Source organism: Panthera leo, chromosome D3 (genome assembly GCF_018350215.1).
Source record: "Panthera leo isolate Ple1 chromosome D3, P.leo_Ple1_pat1.1, whole genome shotgun sequence".
In the NCBI taxonomy this organism is placed as follows: domain Eukaryota; kingdom Metazoa; phylum Chordata; class Mammalia; order Carnivora; family Felidae; genus Panthera; species Panthera leo.
In genome coordinates this window covers 54,969,538-54,989,951 of record NC_056690.1, presented here as the reverse complement: position 1 = coordinate 54,989,951, position 20,414 = coordinate 54,969,538, and the positions used below count along the sequence as shown (strand labels likewise).

General features: G+C 34.7%; 1 protein-coding gene across 10 annotated transcripts in view; it reads left to right on the top strand.

Annotated features, from left to right (window-relative positions):
- Positions 1–20,414, top strand: part of CCDC178 (coiled-coil domain containing 178) — a 468,894-nt gene that overhangs the window by 40,877 nt on the left and 407,603 nt on the right. For all 10 annotated transcript variants that reach the window (XM_042910989.1, XM_042910988.1, XM_042910990.1 and 7 more), the window contains exons 3-4: positions 7,110–7,199; positions 14,262–14,401. In XM_042910989.1, the coding sequence (XP_042766923.1) occupies positions 7,110–7,199; positions 14,262–14,401 (230 nt within the window). The remainder of the gene's footprint in view (positions 1–7,109; positions 7,200–14,261; positions 14,402–20,414) is intronic.

Here is a 20,414-nt window from a genome sequence, read left to right as displayed (position 1 = left end):
ATACCTTTTGTCTTTTTGAAAATAACCATTGCAACAGGTATGAGGTGATATCTCATGGTGGTTTTGATTTGTATTTCCCTGATGATTAGTGATGTTGAATACCTTGTCATGTCCTTGTCCATTTGTATGTCTTCTTTGGAAAAATATCTACTCAGGCCCTTTGCCATTTTAAAATTGGATTATTTGTTTTTGTGCTATTGAGTTGTGTGAGTTCCTTATATATTTTGGATATTAATGATTTGCCAGAGAGATGTTTTGCAAATATTTTCTGTCATTCTGTAGGTTGCCTTTTCATTATGTTGATTGTTTCTTTTGCTATTCAGAAGCTTTTTAGCTTGATGCAATCCATCTTAATTGATTTTAGTTTTAGTTGGTTTTGTTTTTGATTATTAGTGTCGTATTGAAATAATCCATATGTCATGGCATTTTTTCCCTATGTTTTCTTTTAGTAGGTTAGTGGCTTCAGATGTTACATTTAAGTGTTTAATCCATTCCAAGTTAATTTTTGAGAATGGTGTAAGATAGGGATCTAGTTTAATTCCTTTGCATGTGAATATCTAGTTTTCCCAACATTTATTTATTTTTTTTAAAGTGCTAAATATTGTTTGATTTATTTTTATTATTTTTAAGCATAACATTATTTTCATTTTATTTACAATTTTATATTAGTTTCAGGTATACAATATGGTGACTTGATAATTCCATATATCAACTGGTGCTCATCATCAGGACAAGTGTACTCCTTAATCTCCATCACCTATTTAACCCAATTTCCCATCCCCCTATCTTCTCTGGTAACCGGTTTGTTCTTTATAATTAAGAGTCTGTTTCTTGGTTTTTCTTCTGTCTCTCTCTCTCTCTCTCTCACTTTTTCCCTTTGCGTATTTGTTTTGTTCCTTAAATTCCACAAATGAGGGAAATTATATGGTATTTGTCTTTGTCTGACTTCTTTCTCTTAACATTATACTTTTTAGCTCCACATCCATGTCATTGCAAATGCAAGATTTCATTATTTTTTGTGGCTGAATAGTATTCCTATATATGTCACATCTTCTTTATCCATTCATCAATCCATGGGCACTTGGACTGTTTCCATATCTTGACATTGTGACTAATGCTGCTATAAACATAGGGGTGTATGTATCCCTCAAAATTCACTGTTTATGTATTCTTTGGGTATTTTCCCCATAGTGCAGTTGCTGGACTGTATACTGTTTTCCACAGTGGCTACATTCCCACCAACAGTGCACCAGTGTTTGTTTTTCTCCACGTTCCCACCAACACCCATTGTTTCTTGTGTTTTTGATTTCAGCCGTTCTGACAGGTGTGAGATGATATCTCATTGTAGTTTTTATTTGCATTTCCCTGATGATGAGTCTGTTTTTTCATGTATTTGTTAGCCATCTGTGTCTTCTTTGGAGAAATGTCTATTCATGTCTTCTGTCCATATTTTGACTGGATTATTTGCTTTTTTGGGTGTTGAGTTTCATTAGATCTTTATATATTTTGGTTGCTAACCCTTTTTCATAAATGTCATTTGCAAATATCTTCTCCCATTCTTTAGGCTACCTTTTAGTTTTGTTGATTGTTTCCTTTGCTGTGCAGAAGATTTTTGTCTTGGTGTAGTCCCAATAGTTTGTTTTTGCTTTTATTTCCCTTGCCTTGGGAGAAACATCTAGAAAAAAGTTGATACAGCTGATGTCAAAGAAGGTACTGCCTGTGTTTTTGGTGCAATTGTAAAAGGGATTATTTTCTTAATTATTCTCTTTCTGCTTAATTATTGATGTATAGAAATGCAACAGATGTCTGTACATTGATTTTGTACATCCATTTTGATTTTTTCCTGCAACTTTATTGAATTGCTGTGGCTAGGACTTCAGTATTGTGTTGAATAAAAGTGGTGATAGTGGACATCTTTGTCTTACTCCTGACCTTAGGGCAAAAGTTCTCAGTTTTTCCCCATTGAGGATGATGTTCACTGTGGATTTTTCGTATGTGGCCTTTATTTATGTTGAGGTATGTTTCCTCTAAACCTACTTTATTGAGAGCTTTTATCATGAATGGATCCTGTACTTTGTCAAATGCTTTTTCTGTATGTATTGAAATGATCATGTGGTTTTTATCCTTTTTCTTATTGATGTGATGTATCACGGTTGATTGATTTGAGAATACTGAACCACCCTTGCAATGCAGGAATAAATCCCACTTGATTGTGGTGAATGATTTTTAAAAAATCGTTTAAAAATATACAGTTGGATTTCATTTGCTAATATTTTATTGATGATTTTTGCATCTTTATTCATCAGGGATATGATGTAGTTCTCTTTTTTAGTGGTATCTTTGTCTGGTCTTGGTATCAGGATAATACTGGCCTCATAGAATGAATTTAGAAGTGTTCTTTCCTTTTCTATTGTTTATAATAGTTTAAGAATAGGTATTAGCTGTTCTTTAAATGTTTGGTAGAATTTGCCTGTGAAGCTGTCTGTTCCTGGACTTTTGTTGTTGGTAGTTTTTTTGATACTGATTCAATTTCTTTGCTGGTAATGGGTCTGTTTAAATTTTCTATTTTCTTCCTGTCTCAGTTTAGGTAGTTTATTTCTAAGAATTTATCTATTTCTTCTAGGTTGTCCAATTTGTTGGTATACATATTTTCATAATATTTTATTATAATTTCTAATATTTTTATAGTGTTGGTTGTTATTTCTCCTCCTTAATTTGTGATTTTATTACTTAAGTCTTTTTTTCTTTTCTTTTTGCTAAGTCTGGCTAGAAGTTTATCACTTTTACTAATTTTTGTAAGGAATCAGCTCCTGGTTTCATTGATTTGTTCTATTGTTTTCTTAGTATCTGTATTACTTATTTCCTCTCTAATCTTCATGATTTCCTGCCATTTGCTGGTTTTAAGTTTTATTGTTCTTTTTCTAGCTCCTTTAGGTGTAAAATTAGGTTGTTTACCATATATTTTACTTGCTTCTTAGGATAGACCTGTATTGCTATAAACTTTCCTCTTAGAACTGCTTTTGCTGCATCTCAATGGTTGTGGACTGTTGTGTTTTCATTTTCATTTGTTTCCATGTACTTTTTAATTTCTTTTATTTCCTGGTTGACGTATTCATTGTTCAGTAGCATGTTTTTTAACCTCCATGTATTTATGGTCTTCCCAGATTTTTTCTTGTGGGTGACTTTTAGTTTCATACTGTTGTGGTCAGAAAAGATGCATAGTATTATTTCAGTCTTCTTGAATTTATTGAGGCTGGTTTTGTGAACTAATATGTGATATTTTCTGGAGAATGTTCCATGTGCACTTGAAAAGAATGTGTATTCTGCAGTTTTAGGATGGAATGTTCTGAATATATCTGTTAAAACCCATCTGTTCCAGTGTGTCATTCAAAGTCATTGTTTTCTTGCTGATTTTCTGTTGAGATGATCTGTCCATTGATGTAAGTAGAGTGTTAATGTGCCCTAGTGTTATTGTGTTATTATTAATTCCTTTATATTGGTTATTTTATGTAATTGAGTACTTCTGCATTGCGTACATAGATATTTACAATTATTATATCTTGTTGGATTGTCACCTTTAGTATTATATAGTGTCTTCTTTGTCTCTTTGTTTAAAGGTCTATTTTGGTGAAATAAGTATTGCTACTCCAGCTTTGTTTTGACATCCGTTTGAATGATAAATGTTTCTCCATCATCTAACTTTCAATCTGCAGATATCTTTAGGTCTAAAATGAATCTTTCATAGGCAGAATATAAATGGGTCTTATTTTTTTCACCTTTTTTTTTGATTGGAGTGTTTATTCCATTTACATTCAAAGTAATTATTGATAGATATGTATTTATTGCCATTCTGTCACTCTCGTTTTTTGTTTTTGAAGATTTACTCTGTTTCTTTCTTGTCTTTTTCTCTTTCACGTTTTGGTGATTTTCTTTAGTGATTTATTTGGATTTCTTTATCTTTATTCTTTGCCTTTTTATTATTGGTTTTGGATATGTGGTTACATTGGGCTTGTAAATAACCTTTACTCTTTTTTTCTAAGCTTATTTAATAATTTTGAATAAGTGAGAGAGAGAGAGAGAGAGGAAGAGAGAATCCCAACCAGGTTCCATGCTGTGAGCATAGAGCCTGATGCAGGGCTTAATCCCGTGACCTCAGGATCATGACCAAAGCTGAAATCAAGAGTTGGACCCTCAACCTACTGAGTAACCCAGATGCTCCTAGGTTTTTATATAACCTTTTTTTGCATATAGCGGTCTATATGAAGTTGATGGTCTTTTCAGTTTGAACCCATTCTTTTTTCCTCTCCTCCCCACATTTTAGGTATGTGGTGTCATATTTTATATCCTTTGTGTGCGTGTGTGTGAGTTCCTTGACCGATTTTTTTACAGAAATATTCATTATTCCTGCCTTTGCTTTCCTCCTTTATACTTTTGGTCTTTGCTTTCCACTAAAAGAGTCTCCTTTGATATATCTTGCAGGGCTGGTTTAGTGGTCATGAACTGCTTTAGTTTTTGTTTGTTTGGGAAGCTCTTTATCTCTCCTTGTATTCTGAATGACAGCCTTGCTGGATAGGGTATTCTTGGCTGCATATTTTTCCCATTCAGCATGTTGAATATATCATGCCACTCCCTTCTGGCTTGCAACATTTGTATTTAAAGTTCTGCTGGTCTTAGGGGTTTGCTCTTGGAGGTTAAGGACTTCTTTTGTTTTGCTGCTCTTAAGATTTTTTTCTGTATCACTGTATTTTGCAAGTTTAATTACATTTTGTCTTGGTGTGTGTCTGCTTTTGTTGATCTTGACAGGAGTTCTCTGTGCCTCCTGAATCTGATTATCTGTTTCCTTTCCGAGATTAGGGAAGTTTTCTGCTATTATTTCCTCAAATAAATTTTCTGACCCCTTTTCTTTCTTTTTCTGGGACACTTATGATACAGATATTACTATGTTTGATGGAGTCACTGAGTTTCCTAGATCTATTCTCCTAAAACTGATTGTTTGCTGCCTATTTTATACTTCTTTTATTCCTTTCTTCTTCTCTTGCTGTTTTCCTTTATGCATTGGTAATTTTCCATAGTGGTGTACTCTGATTCCCTTCTTTTTCTCTTGTGTATCTACTATAGGTTTTTGCTTTGTGGTTACCTTAAGGCTTACATAAAACATTTTAGAGTATAGTAGTATACATACATGTATATATATATATATATATATATATATATATATATATATATATACACACATACATATATACATATATGTATATATACGTACATACATATATATGTATATATATACATATATAGTAGTATAGTATAGTATACTACTATAGTATAGTAGTATACATACATATATATGTTTCTCTCTCAAAATAAATAAATAAACTTTAAAATATTAAAATATACATATATATATACACACATACATATGTGTGTGTATACATATATATATGTATACGTATATATATACATACATATATACGTATATATGTATGTATACGTATGTATACACACATATATACGTATGTATACATACGTATACATACGTATATATGTGTGTATACGTATGTATACACATATATACGTATGTATACATACGTATACATACGTATATATGTGTGTATACGTATGTATACACATATATACGTATGTATACGTATGTATACATACGTATATATGTATACACACGTATGTATGTGTGTATATATATATGTATATTTTAATATTTTAAAGTTTATTTATTTATTTTGAGAGAGAAACAGAGATAGCTATGAGAGTGGGGAGGGACAGAGAGAGGGACACACAGAATCCCAAGCAGGCTCCACCCTGTCAGCACTGAGCCTGATGTGGGCTCAAACTCACAAAACCATGAGATCATGACCTGAGCTGAAACCAAGAGTTGGACACCTAACTGACTGAGCCACCCAGGCACCCTGCTATCGTAGTATATTTTAAGTTAATTAACAACTTCAATTACATACAAAAACTCTACCCTTTTATGGCTTCCTTTTTATGTTTCTGATGTCACAATTTACATCTTTTTATATTGTGTATCCATTAGTAAGTTATTACTGCTATAGCTATTTTTAATACTTCTTTAATCTTTATATTTGAGTTAAGCAATTAGCATACCACTATACTATACTATCGGAGTATCCTGAATTTGACTATGTAATTATTTTTACCAATGTATTTTATTTTTTCAAATGTTTTCATGTTACTGATTAAAGTCTTTTCATTTTAGCTTTCAGAACTCCTTTCAGAATATCTTGTAAGGCAGGTCTGGTGGTGGTGAACTCCCTCACCTTATGTTTGGGAAACACTTAACCCTCTCTTTCATTTTAGGACACCTTCTCCAGCAAACCTGCTGGGGTCCTCTGCAGAGGAGGCCACTGGGAAATGTGATCGCTTTTTCTGTATATTGATACTGATATTGGTAGCTTCTGCCCTTCTTCCTTGTTTGAAACCCTCTCCATAAGTCTTGGCTTTGCCAGTCTCTGAGTGGGGTGAAACCAAAGTAGATCTTTTGTACAGTGCACCAGAAGGGTAGGGGAGCTGGTCTCCTACCCTGTCCTCCATTTCCCAGTGCGGGGAACTATTTCAAGCTGGAGCATTCCCCCTTGGTGCTAAGCAATGTTGGCCTGGTGGATGGGATGATGCAGTCAAAATAAAGCTGTTTTCCTTCCCTTTTTGTGAGATTATTCACAGGCGTCTTTTTGTTTTTTTGTTCTACTGTGTTGCTAAAGTTTGTTGAATGGATTCCTGAGCTCTCCCAGAACTATTTTTGTTTGTTCATAACCATCTAACTGTTGAACTTTGTTGTACAATGGAGGCTGGGTCTCCTACTCCATTGTTTTGGTGATGTCACTCTGAACAGTCTTTCAGTGTTTGCTTTTAATAGCTGGATGCTATTTGGAATGCCTTCTTGTGAGAGTTAACCCAGTTGAAGTACCAGGGAAAACATCCAAATATATTTTACTGTGGGTTTTGGTTAATATTTGAACTATAGTTGCTTTTGCAAGGATAACACTTTTACAGCATAGTTTTACATATTATTGTCCTTATTTAAATAAATTTATATTAACTGCCCACTGAAATTTTTGTTTTCTTTTTCAAAGACAATGCCACATCACAAGCTTTGGTTCTATTTGGTGCCCCTAAGGAAGCCATTGAGATTTTTCATGAAAATAAAATGACAAATACTGAAGGTAAGGACAAAAAATAAGTTATATAATAATCCATGTAAGCTGTATTTTCTTATTAGTTTGTGATGTCCATATTATATTTTTATTAAGAAATACATCCTAAATATCAGTACTATTTAGCATAATGATATATAATATTAAGAACACAATATTATTACCTATTTTATTAATAATATTATATTACAGTTGGTTATAAGAATTGTTTATAATTTCAGAAATGTTGAATTTTTAAAATGAACATTTTCTTTATTGCTTATGCCAAGACTAGCAGGTGCTAGAGCCTTTCCAGTTCATTGAGGATATGTTTCTTAGAAGAAAAAGAAGCAGGACTCATGTTTTTGTGGTGTGAAATCCAGAATTAAGAGTCCATAAAATATTAGCTCTTGAAGGTGTTTCTGATATTGTATGTGGAAAGAGGTAGAAAGAGATGACAAAATGCATACATTTCATGTATGAGGGTTCGTACTTCAGATTATTTTGGAGGAGAACTCTATATTAATAAAAAATGTTTACTCTTGATTTTGATAAACTTCTGCTCTGGAGATTTTCAGTTTGACAAGATAAAACTGGGATAAGGTGGCATTCTGATTCTTTACCTATTTTTCTCTAGTAGAAATGTTGAAGAGAGTTTTAATCTCCAGACTTAGGGTTTATTGTTACAGTTTGGGACAACCTTTGTAAAATACCAATGATTGGTTTATGAAACAGTTAATTCAAGACACTGAAATATACGTGTGCTATTAGGATATAGAGGTATTTCAGAAAATACCCTTATCTGAAATGTATAATCTTGCAGGCCAGGTAAAATATAATTGTCAAGCAATTAGTACAACACAGCAGAAAAGAATGGAGTAATAGCAGAGGTGGCACAAGGTAATTAAAGGTTCTGCACCCAATTCCAGTGTGTGAGTGTAGGGTTTCCGGACTACCAGCAATTCTTGGACACCATCTAGGATCCTAAAAGGCAACTCAATTCTGACACCATCTCCCTAGAACTAGAGTCAGATCCCACAGGTTAAGAGTTTAGTTGTCCAAAATTGCCCTTCCCCCCACCACAGAGGCCAATCCAAAGCCCAGATATCACCTACGCTTCTGACCAACTACTATAGACTGGCAGTTCCGGTGAACCCCCCTCCTTGAGTTTGCTAGAATGACCCACAGAACTCAGAGAAACATTTTCCTTACTGGGTTATGGGTTTATTGTAAGAGGATATAACGCAGGAGCAGCCAGGTGGAAGAGAGGTATAGAGTAAAGTAGGGCAGATGGTGCCGATCTTCTGTGCCCTCTTTGAGTTTGCACTCTCCTCAAATCTTCATGTGTTCATCAGCCTGGAAGCGTTCCAATCCCTCTCCTTTTGGGTTTTTATGAAGGCTTCTTTACCTAGGTATGGCTGATTAAATCATTGGCCATTGGCAATTGATTCCCTCCAGCCCCTCTCCCTTTCCTGGAGGTCTGGAACGGGAGTGAAAGTTGTAATTCTCTGATCATGCTCTAACTTTCCAATCATATTATCTCCCATTCTCTTGCTTGTCTTTTCATTTATTGTAATTTTTTTTTTTTTTTTTAGGAGCTGAATGTTTTGTTTGGTGAAGTCTAATTTATTTTTTCTTTAATGTTTCTCTCTCTCCATCCTTCCTTCTTTCCTTTCTGCCTCCTGCCTGCTTGCACTTTAAATATATTTTTCTATTATATTCTGGCCTGCATTTTTTTCTTATTAGAAATGTAGCTCTTATTCATATCCTATTACCTTCATAGTCATGTTTTATGGCTATTTTAAAGACTATTTATTTATTATTGTTTTTCAGCAATTTGACTATGATATTCCCAGATGTAGTTTGTTCTCTTTATATTTTAGTTGTTTGGGATTTGCTGAGATTCTTAGATGTATAAGTCAGTGTTTTTTCATCAAATTTTGAAATAATGTGGCCGTTATTCCACAAATATTTTTCATTCCAAATTTCTTTTTTTTTTTTCAAGAACCTCAACTTCACATGTTAGATTGTTTGATTTTTGTCCCACAGTTCTGTTCTTTTCATTTTCCTTTCTGTTCTTTAGAGTAGATATTTTCTATCGATTTGTGTACACATTCACTGAGTCCTTACCATATTCAATTTGTTGCTAAGTCCAACCAATATATTTTTTAATTTAAATTTTCATACTTTTCAGTTATAGAATTTCCATTTGTTTTTTTTTTCATAGTTTTTATTTTTATGTTTATGTTGACGCTAAATATGTGTTCAGTTGTAAAGACCAGATTTTCCTTTAATTACTTGAACATATTTTTTTCTTTACCTTTTAGAACGTATTTATAATTTACTTTAAAATCTTTGCTATGTACAACTTCTGGGCTATCTTGGGTTCAGTTTCTACTGATTTTTTTTCTAGACTTTTAAAACACATTCTTCTGTTTCTTTGTATGATTTAATAATGGATATTTGTGTAGTACATTGTGAAGATTCTGGATTCTGTTATTTTTTTCTGAAGAGAATTGATTCTTTTTCTAGTAGTCAGCTCAGTTAATCATTTGATTAACTTAAAAGTGGTATATGCTTGGGAATGTCTGTGGCTCAGTCAGTTAAGCACCAATTTTTGATATCTGCTTAGGTCATGATCCCACGGTTCATGGGATTGAGCCCCACACTGGGCTCTGTGCTGACAGTGTGGACCCTGCTTGGGATTCTCTCTCTCCCTCTCTCTCTCTCTGTCCTTCCTCTGCCTGCTATGTCTCTCTCTTTCCCTGTGTCTCTCACAATGAATAAATATACATTTAAAAAAAGTGGTATATGCTTGGTTTTCTGCAAAAAATATTCAGGGAATTTCACTCTACACACACACACACACACACACACACACACACACACACACACACAGAGTCTAGCCCTTATCTACAGATTCAGAGAGCACTCTCACATGGATTTTTTGGGGTCCTTCTCTGCATGACTGTGTCTTTTTCAGTTTCCTGCCCTGAAGATTCTGTCTCCACTACCTATGATACTAATCTTTGCCCCTTATCTCAACAGGATTTCCATGTTCTTTTCTTCCCCCAGATCTCTATATTGCAATTGAAGAATTGTCCCTTGGCAGAGAGCATGATTATTGTGGGACTCAACCTTATGAATTTTCCTTTCTCAGGAGTCAAAGGCTGGAATTCCTATTTTCCAATGTCTGAAAATAGTTGTCTTGCGTTTTTTTTTTTTTTTTTTTCATACTTGGAAGACTAAATCTATATCAGTTACTCCTTCACAGATAGTAGTAGAAATATTGATTGGTGGGATTGTTGTATGAAGATTTCTTAGAGAGGAGAGAACAGAAGCCAGGTTACAGCATGATAACATTTTTCAAAAAGTGATTTATTCTTTCACTTATTTATTCAATAGCTTTTAAGCCACTAAATATAATTTCTCTCCATAAAGAATGCAAAGCTTCATGGGAAGATAGATGGGAAGCAGATAGATGTGACACAGTTAGAATGCAATGTGTTAAGTTCTAATAAAGAAATAGAAATTATACAGGTAGATCCAAATGTCTGAAAGATTCAAGAATTCCTCACAGGGAAAGGGCCATGTAAGAAGGCTGTTAATATTTGCATAGAAATTGCAATTTAAAGAAGAGAACAGGAAGTGAGGGTATTGTGACTGTTGGTATAGAATGCTCATTTGAAAAAATTGCTAGTCAAAGCAAGATTTAGTATAAGATAATAGCTATAGGAAGTAGTCAGACACAGAAATAGACCTGTGATTACTTAAGGGAAGCAAAACTAAATATACTGAAATTGCAGAGTTTTAAAAGACTGAAGGGACTGGTGATAAGTGAACACTGAACAGGGCCATGTATATGTTAAAAGTGGTTCGGGGTTGCTGGGTGGCTCAGTCTGTTAAGCGTCCGACTTCGGCTCCAGTCATGATCTCACAGTTTGTGAGTTCGAGCCCTGCATTGGGCTCTGTGCTGACAGTCAGAGCCTGGAGCCTGTTTCAGGTTCTGTGTCTCCCTGTCTCTCGGCCCCTCCCATACTCATGCTCTGTCTCTCTCTGTCTCTCAATAATAAATAAATGTTAAAAAAAAAATAGAAAGTGGTTAGAGTAGATGCAGTCTTTAGTCATCTCCAACTCTGAGAGTCTATGCATACTATTTTATATATTCAGTGATAAATGTCTTCTACATTGTAAGGTTCAATAAAAAGAAAGTAATTCTAAAGTCAGAGAAAGGTTCCCTGTACCCCGATTCCTCCAGTATGTAACAAAAACTAAAGGGAACTTTGTGTCTATAAAAAAAAAAAAAAATTAAAGGTACTTTCTGTTAATCACACAGAGGCTTTCCAAGGAGGAGAAGTTATTTCTAAACTTGAGAACACTGACTTTTTCTACATCTGGGAAAGAAAAGATGTTAAAAGGGATAACAGAATGTGAAAAGCAAATCTGTGTTTCGATGAGTTTTCTCCTGAGTGCTGAGTTCAGATAAAGGGACAATACAGTAATTCGGGTAATGGACATAAAGGAACCACATATTAAAAGCAGGAGAGAAGGGAGGATGGGTTGGGTGAATAAATTATGAAAGGATTACATTCACTGCAAAGAGAGTTGGCAGTTTATGAACACTGCATTTTATTTCATTTGCCCATAAAATCAACCAGTCTGTATTTTTTTAAATGGGAGTTTCATGTTATAGAGCCAACAAACCTCAACTGTAGCCTAGATCCAGGAAGATCTTGCTTACCTCTTAGGCATTGGTTCTGAGTAAGGGAATTAAAGTTGGGCAGATGTTTAGAGAGGTTATAAGTCTTGCCTGAGCTTGTCTTTAAACACTCACTCTGACAATTTGTGCACAGGCTTTGCGAGGAGTTCTATCAGTATGTTTGACTAAAATCATTAATTAGCTGTATCATGGAATTTAAGGTGAAAAAGATTTTGTACAACACCCTACCAACCCATTCATTTATTAAGTCAGAAATCTGAGGTTAGAGACTGGATAGCTTTAACTTAAGCACAGTTAGTTATCATTCCAGTCAAAAAAAGAATGAACATGGACACCTAGTGTAGTGATCTAGGGTGTCTCTAAATTGAAAAGAAATGTAAAGGAAAGTTGTAACTTGTATTATGCCTGTACTAGAATAAAAACAGTGATAATAACTCCTGGATTCTGGGTTTACATTGCGCTACTCAAGATGCCATGTCTTTTACAGACTTTTATTGCAAATTTTAACTTCGTAGTATTTCTTCACTTTACTGTATGCAAAATGTTAATCCCAAACCATAGGGGTGTAATGGAAACTAATTAGTATTCACATAATAGGGTGAGAGTGGTACATACAAAAAAATGTTAAATGAGTCATCGCTATCCTTGTTTTCTCCACATTTAATGAAGCAAAACAAATGTTTTGAGTCTAAGGACAACTGCCTGGTTGTTAAATGTGTATTAAAACTTTATTTCTAGAGGGAAGGGCAACATGCCCTTATCAAGATATTTGGATAGGAGATCAATATGTAATTTTCACCAGCTTGTTCTTTAGCCCTATGACTGTTACAGAGATGAAAATATATATCTGTGTATGAACTATAGATGAGAGATGGAATATAACACACGAAATGTTCATAGCAAGTATATGTGTTGAGTATAGTCAAAGCAAACTAAGCTACATTGGAATATCAGCACTGATACCTTGAAGGAACAAGCAAAACTCAAAAATGAGTGATACGTGAAACATTTGAGATGCCCTGAAATATATTTTTAGGACTGCTTCGCTTTTTTTGCCACCTTTGTAAAAATATAAGAACAACCTTAAAGTATGGCTTATACTCCAAAGCCCAGGAGATATAGTTCAAATTTCAGTTCTCCCACCTACCAGTTCTGTGGAAATGGACACATTATATAATTTCACTAAGCCTTTGTTTCCTCACCTATGAAATCGAGATAATCCATTTCATAAGATTGTGGTGAAGATTAAATAAAATATGGAATCAAAAGTACTTAGCATAGTTCCATGTTTGGCACATATTTTTAGTTCTCAAAAAGTGTTAGTGTGCATATATGTGTGTATACGTATACACGTATATGTGTTTATACATATATGTAACATATGGGATAGTGTAAACATTTGTAAATGAAACAGGTATGCTGTTTTCACGGACATTATGTTTTTGGAGGAGATGTTATTTAAAAGATATTTAAAACATTGCTGTTTAAATGAAGATATTTACTCTCTGAGTTGGCATGGAAACAAAAAGCACAGTCTGGAGGCAACGGCATAACTTCTGTGTTCTTCAAGGTCAGCCGAAATGAGGACATCACACTGTTCTCACTGAGGCACCGAGCCTATTTTGTGTCTTGCATTTAAGATCAGTGACTGCGGCTATCATCCAGCCCAATAGAGTCCTTAGAGGCAAAAGGACTGCAAGTAAGCACTTTGGTGGAGTTTCATGGACAACTTTGCTGTGCTTCTGCAACCTTCAGTCGACTCGGGACATGCCAGGATTAGAATCACTGAGGCACATCCGACTGAGTGGATTTTATGATGAGTACAACTTGAATGCTATAGTGGGAACATCAATCACTCTTTGCATGAGACTCCAATTTTCAGAAATGGAAGGTAGAAAATGAGGTTATTATAAGGATGAAGGGGACCTGCTTTTATTTTTTTTCAGCAAGAGAAACTCATGCTGGATTTAAAGAACTTCTTCAATGCATGAATGGTTGGATATTATTTACACTGGGAGATGTGGACTCTCTTTGAAGGGAGAATTTGAAATATATTTCAAAGGCATTTTTTAAGTGATTCAGGAACTATTTAGAAACTACTGGATTAACTGGTTTTTTGCCTTTTTTCTTTAGTGTTTTTTTTAATGTTTAGTTCATGATGTTATAGAATACTTTATATAATTACATATAATTAATATCACCTAATATCATACCATTCTATAATTTTCTGAACTCTTTGTCAATGTGTTTATTAAAGAAATTTAAAAAGTGTTAGTATTAATAAAGCAGAATATTTTTTGCATATTCTGAATATCACAGTTTACTATTTTGTATGTAACTATTAACTAATTTCTGTCTGCTTTATCTTTAAGGGGTGAATGAAGGCATTTACTTTAGTTACCCATGTCGCCGTCAAAGCTGTGCTTTAGTAAACATCCCAGCACCATGTGTCAACAAAATGATTTCACACATTGAAAATGTGGAATCTAAAATACAAGAGCATTTGAAACGGGTAAGATTTAAAATGCTAACATTTTTTGGAAGCTTGATAGAACCTGTAAGGGCTGTTACTCATCCCAGGGAGTTATTTTTTTTAATGATACTTGGAATATTTTATAGAATCTTTGCTTAGTTGTATAATTTACTAATCTAGACATGTTTTTGATAGTCTCACTTCAGAAGGGTGAAACGACCTTATTAAATAGATTTTTTTTCCCCCTACCTGTTTGTTCGTTATCCGGAGGCAATCATGCTAAGTAGTAATTTCCATAAGCCAACTTGACTAGTAAATTAAATAGTATTTACATCATTTTTAGGGACACTAAACTGATTAGATGATTAGATGAGTAAATTGGTGTGTGAAAGGACGGCGTGCCCTTCTTAATGAGTTATTTTGTTCTAAAGAAATACTTAATAGGTCTGTTGAAAGAGAATGTAATGATTCTGTCTTTTTAACCTGTTTGCCTTTATTATTCTGAAGGGAGTTCAATTCTGAAAACACTGTAACTTCTGGTTATTTTCAAAAGATGACAAGAATGATAAAAACCTTCCCATACCTTTCATTAAGATTATTCTGTGCAAACACTGCACAAATAGATTGTGCAAACAAGAGGATAGGTTTGTGCTGTATCTCTTCCCTCACCACTGTTGTTGGATCTGGCTCTGAGAAAGTTCTGATGGACCAGTCTTCATGCTTGATGTAGGGTGTTGTCTTCTTCAAGAGGCATACGAGTGTAGTCCTTAAAATTGTCCTTCTCAACATTTTTACCACTTGAAAATATTTTATCCAATAAAAGTTGTCAGCTGATTGTCCCCTTGGGAGGAGTTTAACATTATTCAGTTTTATTCATTCATTGCCTATAGTCCCAGGCACTGTCTTTACCTGTCTAGTTCTGGGGGAGCAACAGGGCTCACCCCTTTACCAGTTTCCAAGGGATTATGTGTGCAGAGGGCAAAATAACGCAGAGAAACAACTTGGTGATACCAGCTGGAACCTCCACCCCAAATTCCATTGCAATCCCCAACGTGAAGGGCAAAAAATAAGTCCTATTTTGAGTTGCAGATTATGTGATTCTTCTGGATTTGGGGGTTAGGAGTCAAAGCAGGTAACTGGTTAATTATGTCTCCACATTACCCAAACCTCGTGTTTTATTACTCCAATTGTTGGGGAAAAAAATGGCCTAATGATGAAGACAGGCTGGTTCATGAAGGATCTACCAGCCAGCAAAAGAGAAAGGGGTGTTTTGCCCAAATAAGTACATTTCTTCTGCTAAGGCCTGCAAATCTGAATGTATGGCCCAAGTAACATTCTTGACTTTGTTCAATTCACAGTGACATTTCTTCCCATTGAAATTGGGTTTTTCTTGGGACTGTAAGGAGTACATTTATGCTGGGATTGGGTTGGGGTCAAGGACAGAGAAAAAGAAAGTGATGCTCTCTCTAGGCCTGCAGTTCATCTTCTTTTAATTACACCATTTTCACATTTGTCTAACTTACCAATTGTGTTTCTCTATAAAGTGCTTGATTTTTAAAACAGCTTTATTGATATAATTTAAATATCATAAAGTTTGTCATTTAAAGTGTACAATTCAGCATTTTTTAGTGTATTTGCAGAGTTGTGCAACCATTACCATAATCACAAAAGACCACGTATTGTATGATCCCGTTAATGTGGAATGTCCAAAATAGGCCAGTCTGTAGAGACAGCAGATTAGTTTTCTAGGGCTGGGGGCTACTGCTGATGGTTGTGGGGTTTCTTATGGAAACAGTGCTTGTTTGTTTTTAATCAGAATCATCTTAATCTTTTATTAGATAAAGCTCTGTAAATAATTATAAAGCCATCATCTACTTTGGGTATGGACTACATTAAGTGAGTGAAAAGATCAATCTTTTTTTAAATTAAATTTTTTTTTTTTAATTTTGAGAGAAAGAAAGCAAGGAGGGAAGGGGCAGAGAGAGAAGAGAGACAGAATCCCATGCAGGCTCCGCCCTGTCAGTGTAGAGCCAAATGTGGGCTTGAACCCATGCACTGTGATATCATGACCTGAGCCAAAATCAAGAGCTGGACAGTCAATCGACTGAGCTACCCAGGTGCCCTAAGGTCAGTCTTCTTTGGATCAACCATTACAGTTTGTTTGCACACTGAATCGCAGTGGTTTCCGTTATAGTCAGAATGAATGCTGTAGAGCCTGTGATTAGCAGAGATGAATCTGCCATAAGTCTGTCCATGCAGTCCTAATAGTTTAATTGCAATTCTGAATTTTGAAAAGGAAATTCTTCAAAGTAGAGTTACTGTGAACCTTTTCTCTATATTTTATTTTTGCAAAGAATGAGAAAACATGGCAATATGATAGAAGTAATTACCTGGATAACTTCCCATACAAGTACAAGATTTTGTTTTATTTTTTTTCCACTGTATTTTTCTAGATGACCTAGACTAGAGATAGCTTTATTTACTTTGGAGTCATTTCTACTGAACTGAAATTTTTTTCTTCATTTGATCAATACAAATCATTAAAATGTTACCATGATTTGAAAGAATGGCATAGAAAGTATTTAGAAATCATTCTTTAAAATATAAAGAATGTGTTATACAAAAATGATAACATTATTAGCAGTAAAAGTGTTGTAATGGTAATACTAAGCGCTTACTATATATCATAGGCCGTATTAAACACTTAATATGTATGATTTCATTGAAACCTTACAAAAAACTTGTGAGGTAGAAACTGCCATTATCCCCAGTTACAGGTGGGGAAACAGATTCCGGAGATAACGACTTCCCCCAAGATCACACAGTCAATGTCAGAGTTAGCATCCAGGCAGGTGTGTCTGAGATCTAAGAACATCCTATTCTCCCCCATACTGAAAGTATCCCTGAAAGTAGGTCAGCTATGAGGATCAAAAAAATATGAATGTTGAAATGCCTGCAATTCCAGTTAGAAAATTTTGCTGTGCTTATACCATTTCACATGTGTTTTCAAATTCTGAAAAATAATATTTAATCATCTGATCCTACTGACCAAATCTCTAATACTTTGAGTTCTCTTATTCTGTTAATTCTATTTCATTTGAAACTTAAGGACACTTCAAATCCTAAAGTATTCACTATTTGCCATTCTATCATTCCCGTTTTCCATTATTTACTTTCTTGACTAATGTATTCATCTCTTAAAACACTCACTAATTGGTATATCTGGTTCTTCACTTTTTTATCTTACCATCCTTCTAGTCTGACGGAACTCTGCAAGCCCTGATGAGTTCCCTCTCATGATCTGCCATCTCCATTCCTACACCCCAGGCTGCTGAATAGTGCCAGAAAACATTACACAGAAATCCCAATTTGAGATGTTACACATTCATGGTGTCCAACCTCAGTGGGGCCTTTAGCAGTGCTCTGAAATTATTCTGTTTGTTAACCAGAACTTTCTCTAGTATTCTCCAGTGGCTATTCCCGTCCTCTCTTTGGTTCAGGCCTCCAAATCCTCTAATTCACTACTCATTCATCTCTTACTTTACAAAGAAAATAGGAGGTATGACAATAGAAATGCTTCAAACTCTTGTTATCCCACTTACCATTCTTGAATTCCACAAATATTATTCCTTTTGTCCTTCCATGGGAAATCTCTTCCCTCCTCAGTAGCTACTCCCCTCATCTGCATTCCATCTTTTTCAAGGATCTTGTTCCATCAGGTGTTCACATCTCTCTTCCAAATTTACTTTTTTTCCCCCTAACTCACTCCTATCAATATTTAAAATATTGATGTTTCTCTTGTTTTCAAGAAAATATTTTTTATCCCATACACCTTTAAACATATCTTTTTCTCTTTCTTCATGTTTTACGTAACTAACATCTGAAAAGGATTGCATAAACTAAACATTTGTTTCCTACAAATTACTCACTTATTCATTGGAATCTGGATTTGGTTTTTATTGTTTTCATGAAAATAACTTCAGAAAAGTAAACATTTTTTTTTCCCATCTATTGGTATACACATACACACACATTCTCTCTCTGTCTCTGTCTCTCTCTCAAACTTTGTGGCTAGAACAAGCATTTATTTTGTTACCATTGAGCAATTTGTTCTGGGCTCAGCTGGACAATTTTGTTAGTTCTTGCCTGGGGCCAGTTATGTGGATGTAAACACCTGCTAACTCAACTGGAAATAGTGACTAAGATGGTCTCACACCCATGTCTGGGACAGTGTTCTAGGAGGACAGATCTCAGTGGGCAAAAGCTTAAACTATTTGCGTGTATTATGATTGTTCAAGTCCCACTGGCCAAAGCAAAGCATATAATCAATCCCTTTGTTAATGCAGTAGAATATTAGACAAGATGTGGATGACACGAGAAATGAATTTGTGGGGACAATTTATGTAGCAGTCAATCTGTTGGTTCATTGACATCATGGTCCACAACCCATCCAATTGGAGACTGTAATCACCAACCCCCGAAAAGTTTCATTCCATGATGGTATCATGCAGAGGTCCATGATTATATGTTCCACAACAGATATGATGTGGATGATGTTCTCTGGGTGCAGCTTCTTTTGGTCTAGAGATCTGTGAATTAAAATGATGTTAAATACTGCTCCTACACACTTAGCAAACAGTGGTGAAGCAGGGACAAAATTGTCACAATGAACAGTGTTACTCAAAAGGAGAGAAATGAAAGACACATAACTTTCACTGATGCCTGTAATTCTGAAATTTATGAGGGCACATGGTGTTATGTCTGTCACTTCTGAGTCTAAACAATGCTGCCAAGACCCAGTTCTGCTTCCTGGGGATAGTTTCCTAATTTGTGGTTCTCTTTGTCTCTTTGCATTACTCTCTGAGCTCTTGGTTCTGAGAGATATTTAGAATTCCATAAGAAGTAGACCTGAGTAGTTACTCTGAAACTTTTTTCCTGTATTAGTTCAGGCTGCCATAAAAAATACCACAGGCTGGAAGAATTAAACAACAGAAGTTTATTTTCTCACAGCGCTGGAGGCTAGAAGTCCAAAATCAAGGTGTTGTCACAGTTGGTTTCTATTGAGGATTTCTTCCTGGCTTGTAAACAGCCTCCTTCACACTGTGTTCTTACATGGCCTTTCTTCTGTGCCCACATGTTGAGAGAGAGTGAGCTCTGGTAGGTTATTATTTTTTTTTTTTTTGTCTTCTAATAAGAATACTAGTTTTATTGGATTAGGACTCCATTCTATGACATCTTTTAACTTTAATTATCTCCTTAAAGGCCCTATCTTCAAATATAGTCACATTGGAGATTAGGGCTTCAACATATGAATTTTAGTAGAACACAGTATTGTTCATAACACTGATATAAATTGGAAGTTTCTCTGCATTTTTAATCTTTTGTATTTTAGTCCAAAATGTTACAATTCCCATAAGAACTTTGGGGCTTCATAATTAATCTGATGGGGTTCAAACCTCATAACTCAAAAGCCATGGTCATATTTTTTGCTTTAGTATTATTTCCTTTCATTTAATTAATTTTTATGTCTTCTAAATAGTATTGTTTTATTAAACTTTATTTTAAAACAGTTTAAGACTTACAGAAAGGGAAGATAATATAGAGATTTCATATATACTCTGGACCATGTTTTCCCTAGCCTAATATCTTACATTAGAATAGTACATTTATTATAATTAATGAGTCAATATTGATACATTATTATTAACTAAAGCCCATACTTTGTTCCAGTTAAAATATTTTTTTATTTGAGACACAGTTCACGTACCGTAAAATTAACCATTTTAAAGTGAACAACTCAGTGGCATTTAATACATTCACAATGTTGTACAGTCACCACTTCTATCTAGTCCCAGAACATTTTCACCACCCCATTCACATCAAGGATTTAATATCTGTTCACCTCTACCCTGGTGTGGCAACCACAATTTCTATGGATTTACGTATTCTGAATTTTTTTTATATAAATTAAATCATGCAATATGATCTTTTTTGTCTGGCTCCTCTTACTTAGCATAACATTTTGAAGTTCATCCACATTGCACCATGTATC